This window comes from Spermophilus citellus (assembly GCF_964194105.1).
Source record: "Spermophilus citellus genome assembly, chromosome: 7".
NCBI classification, from domain to species: Eukaryota; Metazoa; Chordata; class Mammalia; order Rodentia; family Sciuridae; genus Spermophilus; species Spermophilus citellus.
The window spans coordinates 157,887,543-157,915,336 of NC_138188.1; the positions used below are offsets into that span (position 1 = coordinate 157,887,543).

General features: G+C 42.0%; 1 protein-coding gene across 3 annotated transcripts; it reads left to right on the plus strand.

Annotated features, from left to right (window-relative positions):
- The first annotated feature begins 116 nt into the window (after positions 1 to 116).
- On the plus strand, positions 117 to 27,794 carry CHAF1B (chromatin assembly factor 1 subunit B). Of its 3 annotated transcripts, none has more exons than XM_081301349.1 (14): positions 117 to 179; positions 770 to 954; positions 1,815 to 1,947; positions 3,649 to 3,766; positions 4,134 to 4,237; positions 7,560 to 7,656; positions 10,159 to 10,243; positions 11,679 to 11,772; positions 16,696 to 16,765; positions 16,860 to 16,951; positions 19,873 to 20,035; positions 21,775 to 22,206; positions 25,416 to 25,510; positions 26,010 to 27,794. In XM_081301349.1, exons 2-14 carry the CDS (start codon positions 829 to 831, stop codon positions 26,102 to 26,104), a joined length of 1,704 nt encoding a protein of 567 aa, XP_081157475.1. In that variant the 5' UTR covers positions 117 to 179; positions 770 to 828; the 3' UTR covers positions 26,105 to 27,794. The 3 variants fall into 3 exon arrangements, with proteins under 3 accessions (XP_081157475.1, XP_081157476.1, XP_081157477.1); XM_081301350.1 differs by having other exon boundaries at positions 129 to 180; positions 803 to 954; XM_081301351.1 differs by lacking the exons at positions 117 to 179; positions 770 to 954; positions 1,815 to 1,947; ... (1 more) ...; positions 4,134 to 4,237; positions 10,159 to 10,243.

Genomic DNA, 27,794 nt, shown 5'->3' on the forward strand with positions numbered 1-27,794 from the left:
CCACCCGCCGAACGGCGGTGGACCAGACAGGGCGCCGGAGGCGGGGCACCCAGGAGCCCCGCCCACCACAAGGTGAGGCGCCCGGAGCCCCGCCCCCAGGGAGGCGGAGCCTGCGGTGCGCGGGAAGTGGCGCGCGCAACGGCGGGAGCTTGCGGCGCCGCGGACTGGCAGCTTCCCTGCAAGGTAGGCTTCCTGGGGTTGACCCCCCATCCCCGCAGGTTTTCCGCTCTCGCTGCGCCGGGGTGAGAGGGCCTCGCTGAGGACTGGCGGGTAGGCGGGCAGACTGCTGGGGCCGGGGTGGCTCCCGAGCGGTGCTTGTGCGGGCAGCCGGCCCCGCCCAGCGCAGCCTCCTCCCGCCAGGCCCGGGCGGGCTCCCGCTGCCCTGCGCCCGAGCCTGAGGTGGGGTCTGGTGGACCCCGCAGCCGTCCCTCGCCCGTGAGGCCCTGCCCGCGAGCTCCTTCCCCCGCCTTCCGCGGCGCCCTTTCCGCAGACGGCGCCCTCTCCGAGGCGGCCCCACAGTGGACCCTTCCCTCGCCTCCGGCCTGCGCCCAGCGGGGCTCCTGCGGCGGCCGCCGCCCCCGGTCGCCCGGCCCGGGCGTTCCGCGGTGCCTTCCGGCTTTGCCGGAGAGTCCTGCGCTGTGGGACGCGGAGCTGAGGCGGCGCTGGGGGTGGAGCGCGCAGGTGGGAAGTCGGGGTAGGGGGCGTCCTTTCCCGGGCGGCGCGCACTTAGGCGGGTAGCGGGATTCCTGCCCAACACTGGTACTTAATTCAGTTGATCCAGCTTCCGTCTGCCTTCGGAAAAAGGACCGCCCATCAGAACTCGGGAGGATGAAAGTCATCACGTGTGAAATAGCCTGGCACAACAAGGAGCCTGTGTACAGCCTGGACTTCCAGCATGCCACATCTGGCCGGGTCCACAGACTGGCGTCTGCGGGGGTGGACACCGCTGTCCGGGTAAAGGGGGCAGAGACCGGAAGCCCCAGGGAAGCCCCACTTGGAGCCACAGTTTTCATTCTTTTATTTAAAATTTATGGCATCCTCCTCAGGTTGCTCTGTCAGCCCAGAATGCTAAATTCTTAGAACCTGAAATGAGCAATGAAAGTGAGACAGAGTAGTGGTTGTAATTTTTTTTTTTTTTTTTTAAATCTAACTTGGAATGAAACCCAGGGCCTCCTGCATGCTAGGCAAGCACTATATCACTGAGTTACATTCTTAGCCCTTTTATTTTGTGGCAGGGTCTGCTAAGTTCCCCAGGCTAATGGGAAACTTGCAACTCTCCTGCCTCAGCCTCTTTGAGTAGTCAGGTACAGGTGTGCACTACCATCACCAGGGAGAGTAGCTTTCTTATTTGAGTAATAGTGTCTACATTGTTCCAACTGGATGCCCATTATGTTAGAATCCTGGTCTGGGTTCCTTTGGAGTAACAATTTGCTCTAGAAAGCTGTGGGAGGAAGGATCACAGGTATGGAACTTGGACACCTCCTTTCCTCCTCTCATTATTTACCTACCTGAGATATGGTTGAGCTCACTTTGCAGATGAGGAAATTTGAATCAGAAAAGGGTGTGAGGCCTGCCCAAATCCATAGTCAGGAAAGGGCCAGGTGGGAATCAGACCCACATCTGTTGACCTCAAAGCCTGCCTGCTGTTCTTGAACAGTTCATGGTCTGAAAGGAGAGATTCCTTCATTTTGTGTTTCAAAAGGAAAATTAAATTTTCTTGTTGAAAATAAGCATAGAAATGTTTTAGTACAAGCAAGGTAGTGAATGCTCATTCTTTGTTTTTTTTTTTTAAGTGAATGTTTTGGTATCAACAGATCTGGAAGGTAGAAAAAGGACCAGATGGAAAAGCCATTGTGGAATTTTTATCCAATCTTGCTCGTCATACCAAAGCTGTCAATGTGGTGCGTTTTTCTCCAACTGGGGAAATTTTAGCATCAGGAGGAGATGGTGAGTATTGTACTTCAAAAATCCATTGGGATCTACATACCTACTTGTCTCATGTCAGTTAGTGACATTTGAGCTAAATATCCTTTTTATTTCAGGTATCACTGATCTTCTCAATCTGGCATTTAGATAGTTCAGTAAAATACTATTTGGGCAAGTGTGTCAGAGTGAGGAGATGGAGGATAACAATATTAAACTTAGAAGACCTGCTTGAAAACAGTTCTTTTCCACTTGCTCCCTTGAAGATGGTTGGAATCAGGCAGGAAGGGGGCTTGTCTTTTGTCAGTATTGCAACAGTTCTGGCTCTGTTTGGTTGTTTAATATCTGTGGTGATTAGAGTAGGTTCCATGGCTCTGTGTAATTAATTGGTTTCAGGAATTACTTTAATGACTAGCCTTCTAACTTGTCATTGTTTGGTAAGAGCAGATGGATTCAGATTTTCTGTCTGCTAAAACTATACAGAAAAGTAAACCTTTTACCATACTTTCAAATAGTCTAGAAAATGTATAAGATAAAGCAAATGTGTGTTTTTATTTGGAACAAGAGGAAAGGGAAATAGTTGAGTTCAGTGCTATGAGGCTCAGAGTGTGTCATATGTATGTGGTTTGTGTGTGTGTGTTTATAGGAAAAGGTAGAGGGTGGAAGACCACCAGGAGGCCAAAGGCTGTCTCCTGTGAAGTTGCACAGGACAGCTCTAGTTTTGCAAAGCCTCTTGGCCTTGAAGACCTGGAAACCTGCTATTCTTCAGTATATGTAGAGTATCCATCTGTCAGAGCCAATCATGTCAGCCAAACTCCCAGACTAATGCGTGCAACCAGGGTTCCAGTCAAGTTTGAGTGGGACACATATGTTCATACATTGGCAAAATCCATTTACTTTGCTCCTGTGAACATTTTTAAACAGGAAGCTAAATCATTGTCAGAAGGTTATGTAGGAAGTGTAGAGTCAAAATGTGAGGAGTCATCAGGCACAAGACATAGCTAGCTAGCATCAGGCTAAGGTGACTGGTACATCCATAATGAATTAATTGTTGACACTTAAATGGAGCTTTCCATGCACCAGGCATCATGTTGTAAATGCTTTATGCATATTGACCCACTTAGCCCTCACAATAGCCCAATCAGGTAGGTTATTATCCTCATTTTATATGTATACATATTTTTTTAAAGGGTCATTTTTAAAATTATATATTTAAATTGTTGAGGACCTTTATTTATTTATTTATGGTACTGAGAATTGAACCCAGTGCCTCACACATGTCAAGCAAGTGCACTACCATTGAGCCACAGGCCCCCCACCCCCTCATTTTATATTGAGGAAACTGAGTCATCAGATATTCAGTGACTTGCTGAAAGTTACAAAGGAACAATTTGTAAACTTTTGCATTGGTGGGTCCCCCCCCCTTTTTTTTTCCTATTCAGCTACATGTAGCTTATGCCTTAATTTGTTAAGGCAATGGCATTTTGTCGACCTTGGGGATCCTTCTTTAAGGTGACTTTATATAGCTCTGGTCTGAGGTTGATTCTTTTGTAATGTTAGTTTAGAAGGCAAGCCTATTCTTCCTGTCCAGATTCTTAACAAAAGTAAATCATCATGGCCACAGTGTCCATTGAACAGAAAAAATGTTGTTTAATGCCCTAAAAATCCAGAAATGGAAGAGTGTGCAGTGAAGCATGGCTTATCTGAAATTGAATCTCTCCACAGATGCTGTCATTTTGTTGTGGAAGGTGAATGATAACAAGGAGCCAGAACAGATTGCTTTTCAGGATGAGGATGAGGCTCAGCTGAATAAGGAGAACTGGACTGTTGTAAAAACCCTGAGGTGACCTGAGGAGGGACCATGGAAGTGATTTATCTTTATCACCTGACACATTAAATGGAACATGCCTTTTGACCTTTATATCTAACTTAAAACTTACTTATATGAGATAGTCATAAGACAATAAAAGATAAAATAAGTTAAAGAGGATTTTCTTTTATAAAGTTTTCCTTAGTAGAAAGTAATCAATATCAAATATATAAATATCTTTGAAAGCAGTTGTTTATAGCCAGTGCTAATATAATTCTTGTGGAAATTTCTAGAATCTCATTCTAATGCATGGTTCCAGAGTTTGTGTTTATAATTTTAGCAACCTTTTCCTTTTTGGAATAATGACTTTTTTTCCCTCTCTGTCCTGTTTGGGTTCTAGGGGCCACTTAGAAGATGTTTATGATATTTGCTGGGCAACTGATGGGAATTTAATGGCTTCTGCCTCTGTGGATAACACAGCCATCATATGGGATGTTAGTAAAGGTAAGAGAGATTTTTTATTAGTGGAGGATGGAATATTCTAAGTATTTAAAAAAGTCTAGCCTGCTTTATCTTTAAAAGCCATAAGAAAAGTTTCTTAAGTGAACTAAAATTGGTGGTTGTACTAACAGAAGACGGATTAGTCCCATATACCATGGGTCCAACTCAGTTTTTAGGGCTCCACTCAGAGTGTAGGAGGCTTTGCAGTGGTGTTGTGAGTTACTGGTGCCTGTGAGAAGCAAATCTCATGTGCTTGGGAGGCAGACATGAGGGGTACAGGTACCAAGTGGAGGACTTGGTCATTTGTAATTAATGTGCATTGCATCCTGGTTGATGTAGGTGCGATCAGGTTTCCATTTTAGGAAATCAAGGATAGCTGAAGACATTCCACTGCCTTTACGGCATTTGTTCTCTGTTCTGGGAGACAGGAGCTATGTCAGAAGTTGCAGTGGTATATAAGTAGCAGTGAGTTCCAAACCCAATAGTAGCTAATTCCCAGTCATCTTTATCCCCTACAGTCCTTTATTCAGACCTTTTATTCTCACCCAGACTCTTCCTGTACTCTTGTCTAATGTGCAGGCAACTCACTGTCTCACAACCCAAGTGCCTGGCTAGGGAATCCAGGAGTGGAGTTGGCATTGGCCATTACTGTCTACTATATCAGTTCAGTTTTCATCTATTCTAAAAATCTCTGTTCTATCCAGCCATTTGGGCCATCCTCTTTCCAGCCTATGTCTGTCATCCTCTCACTAATTAATACCTAATATTCTGGCATGATGAAGGACCAGTGTCACTGTCTTTTTTTTTTTTTTTTTTAAGTTGTAGATGAACACAATATCTTTGTTTATTTATTTATTTTTATATGGTACTGAGGATCAAACCCAGGGCCTCACACATGCAAGACAGGCACTCTACCACTGAGCTACGGCCCCAGCTCCAGTGTTACTGTCTTCTGTCCTCTCCACATCTGGCCATTGTTTTCAATGATTTCAGTTCTGTGAGGCCAGTGCATCTAGTACCCCCTCAAGCCAGTTGTAATGACCTTGAACATTGTGAGTATGCTGGCCACTACTGTAGTTGCTGACAACAGTGGATCTGAAATGGCTACATAGTAGTGGTGGGGGGTGCGGACAAATACACAGATTGGTATAATGTCAAAATAGGTGCTAGGAAAGGCTGTTTAGGAGAGCTACTGTGAGCTTTGGGCCCTTGTACAAACAGGCCTGACTGAAGTGAGAGAGCAAACTGTGTACATTATTTAGGAAAAGAGTGCTTCACCTGTGGGAACTACAAGAACAGGCCCTGTGGCAGGAGTCGCCTGCCCTATCCAAGGAACAAGATGGAGTAAATGTGAGGGAGGATGGGACTTGACAATACTTGCTGATGGACTGGCTATAATTCTAAGCTTTTGGCAGCCAGGTGGATATTGGTGCCATTTCCCGAGATTAGGGACTCTGTGGGGAGAAATAGTTTTGTCAGGGCGGCTAAAGTCAAGGATACATCTTAGACCTTTGTTGCTTAACTGTTCTGCCAATGTCAACCAAGGGTCCTGCTCTTTCACTAAAACCTCATCTCCTTCAGGTTTTTGAATGTGTTTACCCTCAGCTTTGTCTTCCAGTGTGCACAAATCCTAAGTCCTCTGCTTACTGTTTTTCAGCCCCTCTGGCCTGTTATTTCCCCTGCCTTGCTCCCCAACAGAATCATATACCTGCACATCAGTCCCTCTGACTGTCTTTCCATCTCCATGTCCACCTTCACAGACCCCAGCGTGGGCTGAGTGCAGTTGCTTCCAAGCCTGCATTCCTTTTGCTTCTCAGGGTCAGACCCATTTGCCTTCTCCCACTAGCTATTTCAGACCTTCAGAGGTCTTCTGCATCCCTCTTCTCAACCCCAGCACCTCAATCCCAGCAGATTTCCAGAAAAGAGTTTCAGAGAGAGAAAGAGAAGTGCCATCAAGTAGAGCAGAAGGGCAGGGAGTTAGACTGAAACATGTATGTTGCATGTTGTGTGTGTATGTCACTGGCAGCTTGAAGATTGACAGTTTCGGTGGGTGGTGGGGAGCGACTGCAAAGTGAAGTGCTGGGAAAGAGACTTGCATACCACTTTTGAGAGGCTTTTCTTGCTTGCTTTGTTCCTTTTTTAAGAACGATTAAGGCTTTTGAATGATGATTTAAAGTGTCAATACTTCTTCACTCCTATTATGAGTGAAGTATAACAGTCTGGCAAACCTGTAAGTTTGGGGCTAGTCACATTCTGAAGGGCAGATAGGGAACCTCATTTTGTATAGAAGTTAGCAAAATGAGTATGAAGTTAAATTAGTAGGATTTCAGGCTGATGTTTGTTGCAGAAGAATCTAGGCCTTCAGATGAAGGTAGCATCCTTGTAGGCTTGCATCCTGTGCGATAGGCTTGTATGTGTGAGTTGGTGGAAGCCTTTTGCGTGAGCATCAAATCAGTCTGATTGAGGTTGATGACAAGAGATGAGGGGAATGGGTAGGGCATTGTAAAATGACACAGGGAACTTCATCAATTAGTTGGTTGCAGTCTGCCATGGTTAAGGATTTGGCATCAGATGAATGTCATCAGAGAATACTTAAAATGTAAGAATTGAACAAATAAAAAATTGGCTGATGAAAAAAATGGTTAAGGCTCCATAACTCCTTTTTATCCAGGGAATCTCTTTGTGCTGCTGGCTTTATTTTCTGAGTATTTTCCTCAAAGTCTCTTCACCATCCCTATTAACATTGCTCCAGTTCAGGCCCTTCTTAGCTGAGCTCCTAACTAGTGACCATTTTTGCCAACTCTCTTGAGCCTCAGTTTCATCCTTAAAACGTGGTCACTTCCCAGTTGAGTGTTCTTGGCTCATGCCTGTGCCTTTTCCTCACCCACAGGGAATCTGGATTATATCTCTTTTCCTCACGATTTGGCTCTCACCTTACCCATTAGCAGTTCTCAGTTACTTGTCTCTACACCATCTATGCTGAGCTCAGCTGTTGTAGAATACCCTTCCTGTTCCCTTTCATTCCCCCTACATCCTGCTGGATGTGAAGACATTGGGTCTTCTCTGATGCTTACTCCTGCTTCTCCTCTGATCTGTGTTGTGTTGTACCTGTCTGTAGCTGCCCTGGCTTTCCATTATTCTATGAGCTTGAGTGTGGGGGTTGTGTGGAGTCAGCTCTGGGTCCTCAGCCGTCACAGGTTTGGAACAGAGCCTGTCTCTTGCTGCCTGCTGAATGATGCAGTGGAATAAAGGGAATAATATTTATGTCATAGTTTATACAATTTGTTCCCAAGGAGGTTTTGGTAATCTGTTGCTTTTTTTGTAGGACAAAAGATTTCAATTTTTAATGAACATAAAAGCTATGTACAAGGAGTAACCTGGGATCCTTTGGGTCAATATGTTGCTACTCTAAGCTGTGACAGGTATGTTAGTATTTGGCAAATTGTCTTTGTATTGCTTGGTATTTTCTGCAGAAGGTTTTTTTTTTTTTTCTGTAGTCATAGATGGATAGAATGCCTTTCTTTTATTTGTTTATTTTTATGTGGTGCTGAGGATCGAACTCAGTGCCTCACGCAAGCTAGGCAAGCGCTCTGCTGCTAAATCACAGTCCCAGCCCTGCAGAGGTATTTTTATTACAACCAAGATCAATAATAGTCTAGCTCTGATTTTTTTGTTCTTTTTTTCATACTCTTATAATAAGTGGAAATTGATTAGGGCAGGTACCTTACACAAATTTAGCACTTGGTAAATCTTTATTGAAGGGGTGAATTAATGTAGGAAGAACTGTTGCATTTGATTTCACAGGAGAATTAAAAAGTCTTTTAAGAGTGGGGCGCAGTAGTGCAGGCCTGTAATCCGAGCGGTTAGAGAGCCTGAGGTAGAAGGATCTCAAGTTCAAAGCCAGCCTCAGCAACAGAGAGGTGCTGAGCAACTCAGTGAGATCCTGTCTCTAAATAAATTCAAAAAAAGTGTTGGAGATGTGGCTCGGTGGTTGAGTGTTCTTGAGTTTAGTCCTCAGTACCCCCCCCCCACCAAAAAAAGTCTTTCATGAATATGACTTAAACAAAAAAAGCTAGTTGGAGTATTTATTTAGCGCGTGCGCGCTCTCTCTCTCTCTCTCTCTCTCTCTCTCTCTCTCTCTCTCTTTTTGTGGTGATGGAGATTGGATTTCGGGTCTCATGCATGTTATGTCAGTGCTCTATCACTGAGCCATATCCCTAACTCCTATATTTGACTTTTTTTTAAAATTTGTATTAGTTGTAGATGGACACAATACCTTTATTTTATTTACCTATTTTTATGTATTGCTGAGGATCGAACCCAGTGTCTCTCATACTGCGAGGCAAGTGCTCCACCACTGAGCTACAACCCCAGCTCCTGTGTTTTACTTTTTGATGATAGTTACTAGTATAGTGATTTTTAATGACCCATTTAAATTTTTAATGACTGCATTTAAATTTAATAGAAACTAAATATTTTGTCCTTCTTGAAAAGAAGTCTTGTTGCTGTATTTATTGGTACAATTGCATTTAATTATGTTCTTGGAACAAAGGGTTAAAAAAGATCTGGAGTTCCAGGTGTATTATTTAACTCATTAAGTTCCAAGTTTTTAATTCAGTGAATATTTTAATAAAATTGATATAAGCGCATTTAAATAGATTAGAAATCATAACCTAGAGCTTATATATTATGTAAATTATTATTTAGTAATATTATAATTAATACAATTAGATTCTTATTATAATTATATGTAGTATATTTAAGCTTTAATATCTGGGAACATAGAACAAAGTAGTTTAACATAATAGTTCTTTTATTTTATTTATTTTTTTATTTTATTTTTTTTTAAAGAGAGAGGGGGGAGAGAGAGAGAGAGAATTTTCATATTTATTTTTTAGTTATTGGCAGACACAACATCTTTGTTTGTATGTGGTGCTGAGGATCGAACCCGGGCCGCACGCATGCCAGGCGAGCGCGCTACCGCTTGAGCCTCATCCTCAGCTCCCATAATAGTTCTTTTAAATATTCATCCAACTACTTTTAACTAAAAAATTGAATTTATTTATTTATTTATTTATTTATTTATTTATTTTAATATTTATTTTTTAGTATTTGGTGGACACAACATCTTTGTCTGTATGTGGTGCTGAGGATCGAACCCGGGCTGCACGCACGCCAGGCGAGCGCGCTACTGCTTGAGCCACATCCCCAGCCCCTATTTTTTATTTTTTTTTAAATAGAGAGAGAATTTTAATATTTATTTTTTTAGTTATCAGCGGACACTTTGTATGTGGTGCTGAGGATCGAACCCGGGCCGCACGCACGCCAGGCGAGCGCGCTACCGCCTGAGCCACATCCCCAGCCCTAAAAAATTGAATTTAATATAACCCTGGCCTAAAAGCAACATGTAGGAGTTAGTGTTTATTTTTCATAGACTCTCCTGTTGTATTCTGGATGCCATTTATTTTATGATATTTGTGTTTTGTTCAGGCAATCAGGAGTAACCAGTTTGATTGGTTAGTAAGAATAATATGAGTTAACAACCAGATTTTCTGCTGGAGTTCCCTTAATGTTCTAACTCTCCAAGAGTGAGACTCTTTTAACACAAAACAAACTTCACTATAGTCATACAAATTGTCACTGGGACAAATGTCTAAGACCTGAAACACAAGACTGGGCCTGAAGTGTGTCTCACTTGAGAAGTTGAAACATGCACTGAAAATAAAATTGTGACATTTTTACCACTGCTGTTTCCTTAAGGTGGTTAATATTTGCCTCTGTCATAATTCTTCAATTAAGTCTAAATGTCAGTGGTACTGGTCTGCAGACTCGGATTCCTTGGGGCAGTCATAGATTGGTAATAGATTGCTTCTGTATGAATCATAATTCATTTTCTAGAAGAGGAAAATCTATTCTTTCTTCAGGGTATTGAGGGTGTACAGCACACAGAAGAAGCGTGTGGCTTTTAATGTTTCAAAGATGCTGTCTGGAATTGGGGCCGAAGGAGAGGTATGAAATATCATGACATCCTTTCAAAAGTCTGTTAATTGAGACTTAGGAAGTCAGGAGGTCCTCCCTTGTAGCTAAATCACTGGCCTTGGGACTGGACACCTGGACTAACTATACCATAAGGTTTCCTCTTGGAATGGAAAGAGACTGGTCTGTATGGAAATGGGGACATCTGGGGACAGGAGAGAGCCAGTGGTGGATGATCATGGTTTGCAACCTAGCAAATCACTTGGGAGGCATTAAAAGTGAGTGTTCCTTTGGCGTGTGGTAGCAGGGTCTCCAGGATTCTCAGGTCTAGCTAGAGTGTATCACAACTGATCTGGGAACATTCTTGTATTAGGCAGCAGAAGGCAAGTTGGGTGTAGTAGTGCATGCCTATAATTCCTGAGGCTGAGGCAGGAGGATTGCAAATTCAAAACCAACCTAAACAACTTGGACTTGATCTCAAAATTTAAAGCATCCCTGGGTTCAATTCTCAGTGCCAAAAAGAAAAAAAAAAGAAAGTTAGTTATGATGGTGCACACCTGTAATCTCAGGAATTTGGGAGGCTGAGGTAGGAGGACTGTAAATTTGAGGCCAGTCTCAGTAACTTGGTGAGGCACTAAGCAACTTAGCAAGGCCCTCTCTCAAAAACTAAAAGGGCTAGAGATGTGGTTCATGGTAAAGCACCCCTGAGTTCAGTTTCCAGTACCAAAAAAAAGGCAGGTGGGTTTAACGTTGCCTCAGCGGTAGCAGATAGTGTACCATCTTGCAGGTCATTGGAAAGCTCTGACAGAGCCAGCATAGATCACAGGGCTGGTAGTTAGGAGGAGTAGGAAGGATCTGAAAGAACGAGTAGGACTCTGTTCCTAAGCAGTCATGACTTTCGAGGCAGACACTTAGGTGAGGGGGAGCAAGTCAGTTCTTGGAGCAGCAAGGGGACTTGGTGCAAACCCAGCCCGAGGGGCCAGGGGAAGGCCCTGTGGGTGTAAACTGACTGGCACTGAGAGATCACGTCTATAAAGGAAGGATAGTAATGCCTGCTTCCTTCAGGTGTTGAGAATGGAATGCTAACAGTTTATAAGTTATTAATAAATGGTGGCAGAGGCTATCCCACACAGATGTTCAAGAAATGTTGTTAAAACCTGGTAAGAGCAAAGGTCTCCTGGTTGTCTTCCTGCTTCTCTCCAGTCTCACTCTCCAGACAAACCACCGTGGTGGGGTGGGATGTATACAGAGTTTTAAAAAATTATTATACAAACACACATACACATATGGAGACACAGATGCACATATATAACTTTCCTTAACAGAAAGAGATATTCAGTTCTCATGATTATTTGATTTGTAATGTTTTAATTTTATTTATTATTACATCGTTAATAAATGGTAAAGATTGAGTGTGTAAATCTTTATTTAAAGATTTAGAGTAATGTTTTAACTTGGTATGCTACAGGCGAGAAGTTACCGGATGTTCCATGATGACAGTATGAAGTCCTTCTTTCGTAGACTCAGTTTTACTCCTGATGGATCTTTGCTCCTCGCCCCAGGTGTGTTGACAGCTTTTGATCTAAGGGTGTGATGACAGAACAGGGGTGTCTGTGCTGCCCTTTTGTAATGCTTCTTTTCAACTCAGTGAAGTCTGATCAGAGCATTGGTCCCCAACTTGTCTGCACATTGAAACCTCCAAGGGAGCTTTAGAAAGATAGTGCTGTGTCCCACTCTAGAGATGGGAGTTTATTGGTATGGGGTGTATTACCTGGCTTTTGGAATTTTAAAAACATTTCCAAGTGATTTTTGATATTCAGGTAAGTTTGGGAATGATGAAACTAGAGTGATAAAAAAATTACCAATAAAACCTTTTACTGAATGATTTTTTTTTTTTAAAGAGAGAGTGAGAGAGGAGAGAGAGAGAGAGAGAGAATTTTTAATATTTATTTTTTAGTTCTTAGCGGACACAACATCTTTGTTGGTGTGTGGTGCTGAGGATCGAACCCGGGCCGCACGCATGCCAGGCGAGCGCGCTACCGCTTGAGCCACATCCCCAGCCCCTGAATGATTTTTTTATTAGACATGTATGTGGAAGTCATAGTTCTAAAGCCAAAAATAAAGTGCCTATTATTTTTATTATTCTTAAGAATGAAGGCACCTTCATTGGAGAGGGACAAGTTTGGTTGAACTAACCTGTGGGAGTTTAGTTGTCAAATCTGAAAAGTCAGCAAAATCAGCAAGGAAAAACTAGATTTATTGGCTACAGGAAGGCAGAAGGTTAAGCCCAACATGATCAGGCAGAGCAGTGTTGTGGCTAGATTGTCCACAGAGATGTCAGCTAATTTATATGGCTTGACGAACATCCTTAGCATGAAGATGACAGTATTGCCCAGGTCAGGTTTGCCACCAAGAGTCCCAGTCAGGCTAGGCATGAGTCATTCATGCATATATGTGGGTGAGGCTTTAAGGAACTTTGAGAGCATTTTGGGGACACTTTGATGCAAGAAGATTCAGGACCAAGAAGTAGTAGTTGCTAATGTTGTTTACTAAAGTTACTCTCAAAAACATTTTTATTCAAATTTATTTACTAAACTTAATAAAAAATCCTTTATTAAATGGCAACTCCCAAAATATCTTTAGTTAAGATAAGGTACCACATCGGAGTTTGCTATCACCATTATTGTTTTTTGTGGGGTTAATAAATACAGGAAAACAGGAAAATGAAATTACCCAGATTGGAAGAGATAAACAACTTTTTATGCCTTTGATAGGATTGTATTTATAGAAAAATCCAAGGGATTTAAAAGATAATACAAGCATTACAAAAAAAGAATTTGATAAGGTGGCCAGTATTGGGTAAATACATAAAAATCTATATCTTCTATACTGCACTAAGTCTAAAAAATGGAAAGAGGAAAAGTATCCCAGTAGGAGCTGCAGGTGTAGCCTGGTGGTGGAGTGCATGCTTAGCATGAATGAGGCCCTGGGTTCAATCCCAGCACTGAGGAAGAATCCATTTATATTAGTGAAAAACCCATAAAATACATGAAAGTGAATTTAATAAGGCACAGAATGTTTATGAAAAATTCTAGATTCGATTATTAAAGATTGTAAAAGAAGTTCTTTTTTTTTTAATATATATTTTTTATTAGTTGTTGACAGACATTTATTTTATTTATTTATATGTGGTGCTGAGAATCAAATCCAGTGCCTCACACATGCTAGGCAAGCACACTACCACTGAGCCACAACCAGCCCCATAAAATAAGTTCTGTATAAATGGAAATATATTGTGTTCTGAAAATTATCACCAGTTTAATTTTCAATTTAAGTCCTTTTAGAGGGTTTTTTGTTCTGTTTTGTTTTGTAATACTGGGGATTGAACCCAGGGGTACTTCACTACTGAGCCACATCCCCCAGCCCTTTTTCTTTTTTGTTTTAGCAAGGCCTTGCTAAGTTTCCCAGGCTGGCCTTGAACTTGGCATCTTCCTACGTCAGCCTCCTGAGTAGCGGGGATTATGGTTGGGTGCCACTGAATCTATAGGTTTTTTTTTTCTTTTTCATTTCTTTTTGTAGTGCTGAGGATTGAACCCAGAGCCTTGTGCATACAAGGCAAGAATTCTACTAAGCAAGCTATATCCCCAACTCCCTGTTTTTCGTTTTTTTATTTATTTTTAGTTGTAGTTGGATAATACTTTTTTAAATTCTTTTATGTGGTGATGAGGATTGAACCCAGGGTCTCGCACTTGCTAGGTGAGCGCTCACTGCTAAGCCACAACCCTAGCCCCTATTTTTTTTTTTATCTCAGTTTTCTTTAATTTTTTTTTTTTTTAAAGAGAGAGTGAGAGAGGAGAGAGAGAGAGAGAGAATTTTTAATATTTATTTTTTAGTTCTCGGCGGACACAACATCTTTGTATGTGGTGCTGAGGATCAAACCTGGGCCGCACGCATGCCAGACGAGCGCGCTACCGCCTGAGCCACATTCCCAGCCCTCTCAGTTTTCTTTAGTAGAACAAATGCTGACAAGTATTCGAGGAAATATGAAAAAAAAAAGGAAAAAGAGTTGAGTGTTTGCCTCATCAGATACCAAAAAACACTCTTTGACACTACTATTGTCAAATCAATATGGTATTGGTATAGGACTACACTAAAAAACTAGTGAACTAGACTGAGAAACAAGAAATAGGGATATAAGGGAATTTAACATATGATCATAGGTGGAATTTTAGTGGGGAAAATAGGTTATCCAATGAATGGTACTGAATAACTGTATGAAAGAAGATAAAAAATTAATTCTAAGCCAGGCACTGTGGTGTACACCTGTAATCCCAAAGTTCTGGGAGGCTGAGGTAGGAGGATCACAAGTTCCAAGTTCCAGGCCATTCTCAGCAACTTAGACCCTCAGCAACTTTTCAAGACTGTGTCTCAAAAAATAAAATGGGGCTGTAGCTCAGTGGTAAAGCAATTCCCCAATACCAAAAAAAGAAGGAAAAAAAATTTTTCAGGTAAATATAATACTTAACTATAAATACAAGAATATAGAACTCCTAAAGAAACAACAGGTCTGTTTGCATTTTAATATAAAACTTTGATAATGGCAAAAGATGCAGCAAGTTGAACTAGTGGATGGATGGTGGAACTGGAAAATAATATTTGTGTTTGTGGTATAAGGAAGAAAGGGCTGCTATATATTGTATTCAACAATCCTAAATACACAGAGGAAGAAAATCTCAGAAGAAAAATGGCAGTTTGTAGCAGAGCAAAGCTACACATTGAGTGGACCACAGAAAAGGATTCTAAAACTCAGTAGGGAAGTACAGATTGAAGTATCATAACAACTAGATGTCTCTTTATTTCCATCAGACTGGAAAAATAATACTATTGCATGCAGAATGTGGGTATTGTTGCTGGGAGAGTGGATCACCATTTTGGAAAGCAGTCTGGTAACATTTAAATGTATGTGCCATCCAGTCCATCTGTCCACTCTGACAGCCAGTTCCTTAAGAAGTGAATGCAACCTGGAATCTAACCTGAGAGTCATGGAGGCCTCCCAGGGTTTGGCATAAGCCAAGACCTTGAGCCCAGAGACCTTGCCCATTATCTGGGTGGGGAAGATCTTACCAGAGGAGAAAACATTTTAGTAATGTGCTGAAAAATGAATAAACGTTTGCCAGATGGCTAATAGTTTGGGGCAAGGTGATATGGGGATAAGCATTTTAATTTAAATATGGTAGTAAAAGATACCCAACAAAATTTACCACCTTAATCATTAAAAAAAAAAAAAAGTAAATGCATAGTATGTAAGGTGTGTTTCAAAGATGTTTATTGCAAACATTGTAGTGGTTAAAAAAAAAAAAAACACAAAGCAATACTCATTTACAGAGGAGGTAGTTTTATACCAGTAAATAGTATGCAGCTACTAAGAAAAAAATGCATTAGGGCTAGGGATGCAGCTCTTAGTAGAGCATTCGCCTAGTGTAAGTCAGGCCCTGGGTTCAATTCCCAGTTGCCAAAAATAAGTAGATACAAATTGACCTTCACGAGTAATTGGCTGAGAAAAGCAAAATAAGGAAAAGTGTAAATAATATCTCATTTCTTAAGATTCTAAAAAGAATCTATCAGATGGGTATACATGTGGTTGAGTTACAGCTGTCTGCATTGATTATATGAGAATAGAAGAAATGTAAAAGTGACATAATGGTTTATTAAAATGGATTACTTGGAGGTAGAAAGATGGACAAGATGGGTAGAGGGTTAGCAAAGCAAGAAATAGTAAATAGACAGCTGGTGCTGCTAACTGCTCTTTCTGATAGATATGAAATGGTCATATATAAAATGATATGTGTATGTGTCAAGAGATACGAACATGGAGTAGGGAGGAGTTTATAAGAGCACTTTTATGTCACAGCCTCTCCCTGGCAGGTTTTGCCCTGGCTTTCATTACATCTAGAGTAAGTGAGGACAAGCTGTCAGAAAGAACTTTTCCCCAGAGCAGTCAGGCTCTGCTTGAGGCTGGGGATCGCTGCACTGGCTGGCTCTCCTCGCATCGTCAAGTCTGGATCAGGCAGATGGGGAAAAGCCCGGGTCTCAGTCTCTGGATGACAACCAAGGACTAAATCCAGGGACAGAGAGTCGGCTCCTAGGCGGATCCTGGGCAGCTGGATCTAGTTTCAGGCTTCATCAGCTTGATTTGCCTGGATTCTCAAAAATGTTTTATATAGCAAGGGTACCCTACTTTATGTTCCAGTTCCCAGGGAGCTGCCAGACCCTCAGGTGAAGATGCAGATAGGTAGAACTGGAGTAAAGAGCAAGAACAGATAGTGATGGAATATTTGTACTTGTCTTCAATAATAAAATAACATTGTCCAGAGAATAGCATTATGGGGGAAAAATGACAAACCAGAATTGAAGGCTCTTAAACTTTTGCTGGAGAACAGTCTAACCTAACACTGACTCACCTCTCTTTCCCTTCTGTTCCACAGCTGGATGTGTGGAATCCGGTGAAAATGTAATGAATACAACTTATGTTTTCTCCAGGAAAAATCTCAAGAGGTATACAATAGAGGGAATATTTGAGATGCTTGCCCTCTCTTTGTGCTTTTGCTGAGCAGCAGTGACTATTTCTAAACTATGTTTAATTTTTTAGGCCTATTGCCCATCTTCCGTGTCCTAGCAAAGCCACACTCGCTGTTCGCTGCTGCCCTGTCTACTTTGAATTGAGGCCGTTGATGGAAACAGGTACCCTTAGGGCCACAGTGCTGTGCTGTGCTGTGTTCTTTCTGAGGCAGGTCACTGGTCGGGTGGGGATTGCATGTGTTTTGGGAAAAGGTGTGTATGTGGGTTTGATTCACTCATTTTTTTTAATTGATACTTAAAAATTGAACCTATTTTTTTATTGATACTTAAAAATTGTACCTATTTATGTTAATGTGCAATATGATGTTTTGATACGTGTATGTATTATGTAAAGTTCAAATCAGGACATATCTGTCTCAAACATTTATCATTTCTTAACCTCTGAGCCATATCACCAGCCCTTTCATATATTTTATTTAGAGACAGGGTCTTGCTGAGTTGCTAAATGCCTCACTAAATTTCTGAGGCTGGCTTTGAATTTATAGTCCTCCTGCCTCAGCCTCCTGAGCCACTGGGATTATAGTATGCAGCTACTAAGAAAAAAATGCATTAGGGCTAGGGATGCAGCTCTTAGTAGAGCATTCGCCTAGTGTAAGTCAGGCCCTGGGTTCAATTCCCAGTTGCCAAAAATAAGTAGATACAAATTGACCTTCACGAGTAACTGGCTGAGAAAAGCAAAATAAGGAAAAGTGACATAGCTCTGCCCAGCTATCATTTCTTTGTTGTGAAAACATTGAAAATTCTTTCTTGTAGGCTTTCTGAAATATACAGGATAGTCGTGTCATCTATATTCATCATCCACAGCAGAATTTCTATCTCCTGTTCTGTAACTTAGTACCTATTGACCAACCTTTCCTAATTCCTCCCTCTCCCTCTTTTCTCCCTCATATCAGGTAATTGCTATTCTATTCTCGCCTTTTATGAGATCATTAGTTAAGTTACCCTTAAAAGCTGGAGCAAGGACCGATGTTATCAACATGTATGTCAGCTTTTTTTTTTTTTCCCATTGTCCAGAATACATTTTCTTGCTTACCACAACTTTAGAGAATATAAGTGCTAGTTTTGTGTTTCTGCTGATTCATTATTGATTTTCTAGGCAGTAAAATTATGTGTAAATTAGGTTTTTGTTTTTAACTCCCTCCCCCAGCTGCTTTTAAGATTTTTCTTTTTATCAATGACTTTAGGCAATATAAATATGATGTGCCTAGATGTAGTTTTATTCATATTTCTTGTGCTTGGGGGTTCATTGAATTTCTTAAGTCAATCAGTTTATAGTTTTTATCAAATTAGGGTGTTCTTGCAAGTGATTGTTGTCCTATTCATCAGGGACTTTGATGATGTATTAAGCTGTTTGAAGTTATCCCATGTGCCTGTCAACCCATGTCTTTTATATGTTGCTTCTTTTCTCTTGCTTCTTGAGCTTATAGAGTACAGTTAACAATAACTTGATGGTTTTGTACATAAGGTTGTTTTTTTATTTCCTCCTAATTGTGGGTAATATTTTCCTGGTTCCTCACATGCTTTGAACTTATGCAAGCATTGTGAAATTTACCTTAGTGGATGTGTTGGATAGTTTCATTCCTATAAGTTTTCTTGAGGTTTACTCTGGGATGTAGGGAAGTTACTTAAAAACATTTTGATTCTTTTGGGTCTTTTTTTTAAGCTTTGTTAGATGCTGTCACAGTAGCATTTGGTCTTGGGCCAATTTTCCCTACTCTTGAGGCAAATCATTCTGAATAATCTATGCCCTGTGAAATATGAAGCTTCTCACTGAGTTGGTTTTTTGTCACTATGACCAAAATTCCTGACATAAACAACTTAAAGGAGGAAAGGTTTATTTTGGTTGTGGTTTCAGTTGGTTAGCTCCAAGGCAAAAACATGTTATAAAGGTGTGGCAGAAGAAAGCTGCTTATGGTAGCCAGGAAGCTGAAGAGGGCTTTGAAGGGGCCAGGAACAATATAAACCCTTCTAAGGGGCTGCCCTCAGTGACTTTTACTTCCTCCAACAGGTCCCACCTCCCAGTAGTTCATTCAGCTAATGGATTAATCTGTCATCCATCAAATGGATTAATCCACTCATGAAGTCAGAGCCCTCAAAATTCAATCATCTAAAAGCCCTACCTCAGAAACTTGATGCATTTGGAGACCTTGCTTTCAAAACATGAGCTTATGGGGGACATTCCAGATCCAAGTTGTAGCATCCATTCTGGCTGGATTCCTGGCCTGCTGTGAGCTTCAGGGATTGCTCTTTCTTTCTGATAGATCTTGCTCAGCCTCAGGTACTGTCCTCACAGGTATGCACTGCTCAGTACTCAGGTGATGACTCAAAGCTCTCTGCAACTCTTTCTGTAGCTTTTGTGTCCCTGCCTGTGAGCACTGGCTGCCTTGGCCTTTCCCAGCTGCCTGCTGTGTCTTCTCGACTAGGGGTCTGCGAGGCCTGACCTAGGTTCTCGCTACCTTTTTGGCACCTGGAAGCACACCAGGCAGTAATTTGAGGCAATTGTAGGACTTAACTCACTTGCTGCATCTCTCAGAGATCATCCTTTGTTGCCTGATGACTAGTGTTTTGAAAACTTGCTTTATATATTTTACCTGATATTTTAGTGGTTTTCAAGTGAAGGGTTGGTCTCTGTTATTCCTGTTATTCTGCTGGAAGCAGAAGCTGTTTTTGACTTTTTAACTTTTAATGTAAATGAATATAGCCAGATTGACAGAGCATTATAGCATCACCTGGTGGAATGTTTCTAAATATACCATGTGTTTTCTTATCAGAACGTGACCACTCAGAATGACTTCTTCCCTTATCTTTTTTTGGACCTCGGTGCCCAAGGCATACTGTCCTTACTATTGTGTTCCTTTGTACATTTCTTTTATTCATATATAAAGAATTCTTTGTAAAGAACAGCAAACTGGTTTTTAGTAAAGCTCTCATTTACATTTCCCTGAGACAGGGCTTTTTGAGGGAATTGGTTATTTCCTTTGGGAACTTGGTTTTGTCCTCTGTTCTGCCCATCTCCCCTACAGATCAGGGATCACGTGAGCCAGCCATGGAACTGCTGAGCCTGCCCTACCGCGTGGTGTTTGCAGTGGCTTCTGAGGATTCCGTGCTGCTCTATGACACCCAGCAGCCTTTCCCCTTCGGCTATGTGTCTAATATACATTACCACACCCTGAGTGATATTTCGTGGTGAGTGCTTGCCAGTGAGCAAAGGAGGAGATAGAGTTTTGTGACCTGGGTACACCTTGGGCTAGGAGATATGTCAATACTAAAAATGGCCCTTTTGGTCCCATTTGCCAGTCACATTAAAGGGAAAGCTGTTCTGGTTTGCTGCGAAGCTTGCTTCCTAGTTTAACAGCTGTAGGTTTGATGTCATTCAGGTTGCCCTATGGGACTAGTGGAGCTCTCATAAACTGCAGGGAGGCCCCAGGGACTTCCTCATCATTTGGGATCTTGTTGGGTTCTCTGAAGGAAACTCACTGACAAGCCGTTGGAAGTGGTGTCACTTGGCGCTCTGCTCTCCCTCAGCCACTTTTTGGTCCCTAATTTTTTTTTTTTTTTTTTTTTTTTGTGGTGCTGGGGATTGAACCCAGGGCCTTGTGCATGCGAGGCAAGCACTCTACCAACTGAGCTAGATCCCCAGTCCTTGGTCCCTGATTTGGCCTCTGCTGCCTGCCTAGACCTGCATTTGCCTTAGCTGGGGCCTGGCCACTCACCATCTATTTCTTACTCTTTATTGCTCTTTTTTATTTCTCTGTTCTTTTAATTTTTTTTTTAAAGAGAGGAGAGAGAGAGAGAGAGAGAGAGAGAATTTTTTAAAATATTTATTTCTTTTAGTTATTGGCGGACACAACATCTTTGTTTGTATGTGGTGCTGAGGATCGAACCCAGGCCGCAAGCATGCCAGGCGAGCACGCTACCGCTTGAGCCACATCCCCAGCCCCTTAATTTTTTTTTTAATCTTGAGAAAGGAAAAGATCATCTATCTCATTGTTATTTATATGAAAGTTAATAATAGTGCAGATGAGTTGTGGTGACTTAGCTACATGCTGTGTTTATCAGCTTTCTGTTGCTGTGAGATACCTGAGAAAAACAACTTACGGAGGAAAGATTTATTTGGTCTCAGAGGCTTCAGTTCCTGGTTAGCCTTTGGCCAAACGTGAGGCAGAACATCAGGGTGGAGGTGTGTACAGAGCAAAGCCTCTCACCTCCTGGCACCCAGGAAGCAGAAAGGGAGAGTGTACCAGGGACCAGGGACAGGATATATCCTTCCTAGGTATGCCCGGTGACTCCCCTCTTCCAAGCAGGCCCCACCTTCTAAAGGTTCCACTACCTCCCAGTAGTGCCACCCATTGGGATCTGGGTCTTTTTTTTTTTCTTTCTTTCTTTTTTTTAGTTGTAGTTGGACACAATATCTTTATTTTGTTTATTTATTTTTATGTGGTGCTGAGGATCGAACCCAGGACCTCACATGTGCTAGACAAGCATTCTACTGCTGAGCCATAACCCAACCCATTATTTATTTGTTTTTGAGACAGGTTCTTGTCCTGTTGCCCAGGCTGGACTCTTAGCACCTGAGCTCAAGTGGTCCTCCTGCATCAGGCTTCTTTTTTTTTTTTAAACATTTTTTTTTTTTTTTTCAAGAGAGAGAGAGAATTTTAACATTTATTTTTTAGTTTTCAGTGGACACAACACCTTTGTTTGTATGTGGTGCTGAGGATCGAACCCGGGCCGCATGCATGCCAGGCGAGCGCGCTACCGCTTGAGCCACATCCCCAGCCCTGCATCAGGCTTCTGAGTAGTATGTAGTCACAGGCTGCTGCACCCAGTTCATCAGACTTTATTTTCTGATTAGTCTTGAGAGTGTTAAATATGGGTTGTAAATGTCACTAAAGTCTTTAACTTTTTTCTCTGCTTTGGGAACAAAGGTCCAGCGATGGGGCTTTCCTGGCCATTTCTTCCACAGATGGTTATTGCTCATTTGTGACATTTGAGAAAGATGAACTTGGCATTCCGTTGAAAGAGAAGCCTGTTTTGAGCGTGAGAACTCTTGATAAAGCAAAGAAAACTAAAAGTCAGATGCACCAAGGATCTTCACCAGGACCCAGATTGGGAGAGGGGACCCCCAGCAGCAGAATACACGACTCCAGCAGTCCCTCTACAAGTCCCTCGTCATCTGGACAGCCTCTAGCCCCAGCAGCCCTCAAGGACACTCCTTCAGTAACTCCTGGCATCAAAAACTCCTTGCCAGGGCCTTCAGAGGAGAAGACCCTACAGCCCAGTAGTCAAAACACGAAAGCGCACCCATCCCGGAGGGTCACTCTGAACACATTACAAGCCTGGAGCAAGACCATCCCCCGGTAAGTACATTTGACAAAACAAGAAGTTGACATTGTAAAGTGAACACTCCCGGTCTGTTCAAGGTAGAAGTCTGCAGTGAGTCCTTCCCACTGTTATGAGAGGTTGCTTGACATTAAATCTGAGGGCGTCATGTTCTGGCTCGCAGGCCTCTGCCAGTTCCTTCATTCCTAGCTGCTGTGTAGGCACCCGGACTGAGATTTGGTCACAGCCTGCCATCCAGGACCATAACCACTCGCTGTGGTTAATCTGTGTTCCCAGAGCACACTCTGCCTTTGCAGCCTCTGTGTCAGCCTCTTTTGGGTTCATTGTATTGTCTGTCCCCTTGGTAACACCAAAGTCCTCCTGAAAGACCCATCTGAGTGTGTCTTCATTGTTTAAGGACTTTGTGGCCCTTCAGCCCTTTACTCTGTCACCACCCATCACATTCAGTAGCAGATGTTTGGTTTAGGTCTCAGTTTCCTCTGTTAGATTATGAGCCTGGAAATATGTCCTCATTTTGTACCTGTGCTCTTTTTCCTAAGATGGTACCAGGTGCTTCATGACAGGTGGGAAATAAAAGGGAGTGCTGGTTAGCTTTCTGTCACTGAGATAAATGTCTGAGACAAGTCAACCTAGAAAGAGGAATGAATGTCTTTCTTTGGCTCATGGTTTCAGAGGTTTTAGTCCATAGTCACTTGGTCCTGTTGCTCTGGGCCTGTGGTAGCCCAGTGCATTGTGGCAGGAACAGTGGTGGAGCAGCCTGCTCACTCATGGAGTCTGGGAAGCAAAGATAGGGAGGAAAAGGCCAGGGAACCCAAATCCCCTTCAAGAGCATGTCTGCCAGGATCTTACTTCCACCGGTACCACTTCACAATGGCTCTTCCTCCCAGTAGTGCCATAGTCTTGGGAGCAAACCTTTAGATGTGGGCCTTTGGGCAACACTCAGTCAAGCTATAGCCAAGTGCCTTCTTTTTTTTTTTATATACTGGGAATTGAACCTGTAACCTTGCACATGTTAAGCCAGCACTGAGCTATACTCCAGCCCTCTTCATTGTATTTTCTGATAGGTTCTTGCTAAGTTGCCTAGACTGACCTTGAACTTGAGATCCTCCTGCCTCAGTCCCCTAAGTAACTGGACTTACAGTGCACCTTTACCCATTTTATTTGGTTCTTTTCTTTTAATTTTTTTTAGTTGTCAGTGGACCTTTATTTTATTTATTGTTATGCGGTGCTGAGAATCGACACACATGCTAGGCAAGCGCTCTGCCTCTGAGCCCCAGCCCCTTATTTTGTTCTTTTTCTTTTTTTTTTTTTTTTTGGTACTGGGGATTGATCCCAGGAGCACTTAACCCTTTTTTTAAAATTTTGATACACAGGATCTTGCTAAATTGCTTAAGGCCTCATTAAGTTGCTGAGGCTAGTCTCGAATTTATAATCCCCCTGTCTCAGTCTGCCAGTTGCTGGGGATTACAGGCATGCACTACCATGCCTGGCTGTTAGCACATAATAACTATGTGTTAATGTGGGGTACACAGCAATATTTTTTTAAAAATATTTTTAGTTGTAGATGGACACAATACGTTTATTTGTTTTTCTTTATTTGGTGCTGAGGAGCAAACCCGGGCCGCACACATGTTAGGTGAGTGCTCTACCACTTAGGCACAACCCCAGCCCCATATACAGCAGTATTTTGATACATGTATACCTCATGTCCTGATCAAATCATCTTAAACACTTACCATTTGCATGGTGGGGAACATTCAGGATCCTGTTAAATGCACGCCACTTGTTGTAACCACATCACCTGCTGTGCAGTAGAATCCATTCCTCCTATCTAGCTGACCTTGGACCCATTGGCCAGCTTTCCCCATCCCTCCTCCTCTTGCCACCCTGCCCTCCAGTTTCTGGTGGCCACTTTCCTAGTCTTGACTTCTATGACATCAGCTTTTTTAGATTTTAGATGGTGCAACTATGTTGTTCTTGTCTTCTGTTCCTGGTTTCCTACCATAATGTCCTCCAGGTTTATCCATGTTGTTGCAAATGCCAGATACCCTCCTTTCTGTGGCAGAATAGTGCTCATTTGTTTATAAGGAATGTCTTCCTGAGCTACCTGGTCACCAGGAACAAAGGGCTCCCTGTGAATCTATGGCTATTTCTCCCCCTTCTCACCAGTCAGCTGACTTCATCCACGTTGCTGCCCCCGCCACAGAGCTGCTTTGCATGTCCTTCTTTCGCCAAGCAGTGCTGGCCTTTGGTTTTCCTTTGTTTTTACCTCTGATGCCCAGTTATCCCCTCTGACTCTGCACTTCCTCTCCACCAATCCCTCTACCTCCTCATGTTCCAGATGGACTAGTGGAGAGGGAGATGGCAGGGCAGGAAGGGGAGGTGAGGCACAGCCCCCATTCTCTGCTGTGCCCTTATGTCTTTATTGGCTTAGTCACAGTGTGGTTCAGGTGTAGTGCTCAGCTCTTTCTAAATCTCTCATTTCTACAGAATAGCAGTATGGGTTTTTTTTTTTTTTTTTTTTTTTTTTTTTTTCCTGTGTGTTTTTAGATAGTGGAAGGCATTCTTTGAAATATTTTTGGTATTAAATTGCTTTCCTCTTCTGATTTCTTCTAAACTATTTACCAAGTTTCTTGCATTTGTAATTAAAAAGAGAATAATAGTCATTGAAAAATTAAGGCTCTGGATTTTAAAAAAAGGATTATCTATGTTTGGTGCTTTCCATATGTAGAAATTTTGATAACCTTATGTATGCAGTATTCAGTAAGGTGCTCACTGGACTATTGTTAATTAACAGAACTCAGCTTTTGTTTAAAGCTTTTAGATGACTGGTTATGGTTTGAGTTGACCATTATAAGTGTGATAGTTAAACTTAGTAGGTGGATGTAATCCTTTCTAAATAACTGGGCACTATATGATTGTCTAAGCTTTTTTTTTTGGAACTAGGGATTGAACCTAGAGGGCACTTAACTACTGAGCCACATCCCTATCCTTTTTATTTTAAATTTTTTATTTTTTTATTTTTGAGACAGTGCCTTGCTAAATTGCTAAGGCTAGCTTTGAACTTGTAGTCCTTCTGCCTCAGCCTCCAAGTCACTGGGATTACAGGCGTTGGACCACTGTGCCTAGCTCAGGTGAACTTTGGTAGTTTTGATATTTAATATCACATATAAATAAGTTTTGTAATACTAATGAGCCATTTTTTCCTTTTATTTTTTTAATCAAGGAGAATAAATTTAACACCCTTAAAGACAGATACACCATCAAATTCTGTACCAACCAGTATAATTTCTACCTCTTCCACAGAAGAAATTCAGTTAGGTAAGTGATGTTGTTAATGATTTAATGCTTCTCTTTTGTTCTTTTGGAAATTAGCACCACCCAATTTTATATCACTTCTAAGAGAGCAAGGATGCATCCTGATGCAGCTGTCTTCTAAGAATCCCTGCCTGGATGTTTATCTTAGAATAAGGCAATCCCTGTGATCTGTCTTGGGTTCAGGAAGAGTGGTCTAGATTGGGTTTCTTGACCTGATGACTTCATGATTGGGCAGGATAATTTTGTTCCTATTGTGGGGTATTATCAGCATCCCCAGATTGTACCCCTGCTCTGTGACATTCTCAAATGTCACCAAACATTGCCCACTTCCCTTGACAGACAGTTGCCCCCGATGGAGAACTGTGGTATAGATCCCATCTTAGCAACACAGGCTCTTGCTCTCAGTTCCATTCCTCATCTTGGCTCTGTGTTTTGTTATGTCAGCTTTAAGCCTATAGAAGTCCTCATTCACTTGCCCATTTTGTGTTTATTGATATTTCAGAGATGCCTGGAGATCCTCAGGGCAGTCCTCCAGAGCTCAAGCAGCCCAGACTTGACGAGGACCGAGGAAGCCCCCAAAGCCTGGACCCTTGCTAGGACCTTGACTGCTGCCCGTGGGCCTGCTGGGCAGTGCCTGGGCATGTAGCAAGGCAGCCAGGAGGGAGACGCCCAGGCCAGTGGCATCGGAGCCAAATAGACATTCGGAAGTTGATTTCTGTAACAGAAAAAGCACATGTACTGATTTTTCTCCAGAAATACGCATACTTTGTATTTGGTGTCCATCTTTACCATGGGGATGTGTCTGTTGTAATAGACTAAATCCTCTTTTTGGTGAGTTTCTGAAACTGGAGCATTCAACATTATCTGAGGTGAAAATCAGTAAATCCTTCCTTGAAACTGTCAGGAAAGTACAGCTATGCTGTGGGGGACTTGCAACACAGGAGCAGAGAGAAGAGAAAGAGATTTGAGGAGGTTTATGCTGTTGATTTTTAGAATGTTAGAAGTGATTATTAGATTTAGCTTCTAATTAGTTGATTATTCAAACTTTAGAAGTTATGTTTTTTCCCTGATTTTAAAGGTAATAATGCTCATTCTGGAAAGTTAGTAAACTACAGTGAAGAAAAAAAATAAATGGGGGCTGGAGGTGAGACTCCCTCATTATCTCACTATTAGAAGAAACTCTTGTTGATTTCTAAGCATATTTTCTTCTTAGCGTTTTTATGGATTTTTCTTTTTAAAGACAGCTGAGATTTTACTTCAGATGCAATTTGTATCTGAATAGGTTTACTTTTTAGATTGGCTTTTCAAAGCCAAAAAAAAAAAAAAAAAACCAGCAGTTTATGTCTCTTGCTTTCCCTGGGACCCAGGAAAATCATATGTTCTCTTTTTCTATTAGGAATAAATGTGAGAGTTGGTGCTGGGTGTAGGAGGGGCTGTTGTCGTCTGAGGGCGGCCATCTTGGGAGTTTGGAGCCTCTCAGCTCAGGAGGTGCTTCCTGGGTGATATGGTTGAGAGGTGGTTAGTTACCTGATGGCACATGGGCTGGGCTCACTTTAGAAGCTCATGCAGCTACTGTGCTGACAAGAGTTGCATGATGCCTGCTGCTTTCACACATGGCCTGGACAAGCCACGCAGATAAGGGTGGTGAGCCCAGGGCTTCCTTCCCAGGCTGGAACAGACTAGAGTGAAGGATGGAGTGGGCTGAGGAGAGGAAGAACATTCTTCTTTGTCTATAACAACAAAGAAAATGGGAAGAAGCATCAGTTTGTTGCTTAATCCACATCTGGGTAAACCAGAAGGAGTTTGCCATTCTTTAGATAAGAAGGTGTAAAGTCAGGATGACTCATGGCATGGAGAACTGACAGGTGAATGTGTATGCATTTGTCATAATGCAGGTGTGGGTTACATCAAGAAGGAAAAGGTTTAACTTGTCATGTACTGTCCCTTTTGGTCAGTGGTTCTAAATTGTAGCTGTGCACTGAGGTCACACCAAGAACTGACATCAGCCCTAGACCTGGGGCCCCCCGCCAGAGAAACAGCTACAAACCACACATGTAGCTGGTGGTTGTTGATCATTTTGATCACATGTTCCTGATATCAGTGAGCAGCCTGTCTCCCAGCCACACTCAAGGCAGGGACCGTGTCAGGTTTTAAAAATCTGTTTCTTGTACAACTAAAATGGGGGGATTAAGGGGGAGGCAGGGACACACCTTCAGCCAGACTACTAACTGCCTGTTCATCAGCTATCACTCTTGAATATACATGATAAAATTGGCAATAAATGACA

Bases quoted from the DNA above. Each gene is read 5' to 3' on its own strand.
- CHAF1B (XM_081301349.1), top strand. From the start codon at position 829: ATGAAAGTCATCACGTGTGAAATAGCCTGGCACAACAAGGAGCCTGTG. The intron at 955-1,814 runs GTAAAGGGGGCA...TGGTATCAACAG, and splicing joins GGGTGGACACCGCTGTCCGG to ATCTGGAAGGTAGAAAAAGG. The intron at 4,238-7,559 runs GTAAGAGAGATT...CTTTTTTTGTAG, and splicing joins CATATGGGATGTTAGTAAAG to GACAAAAGATTTCAATTTTT.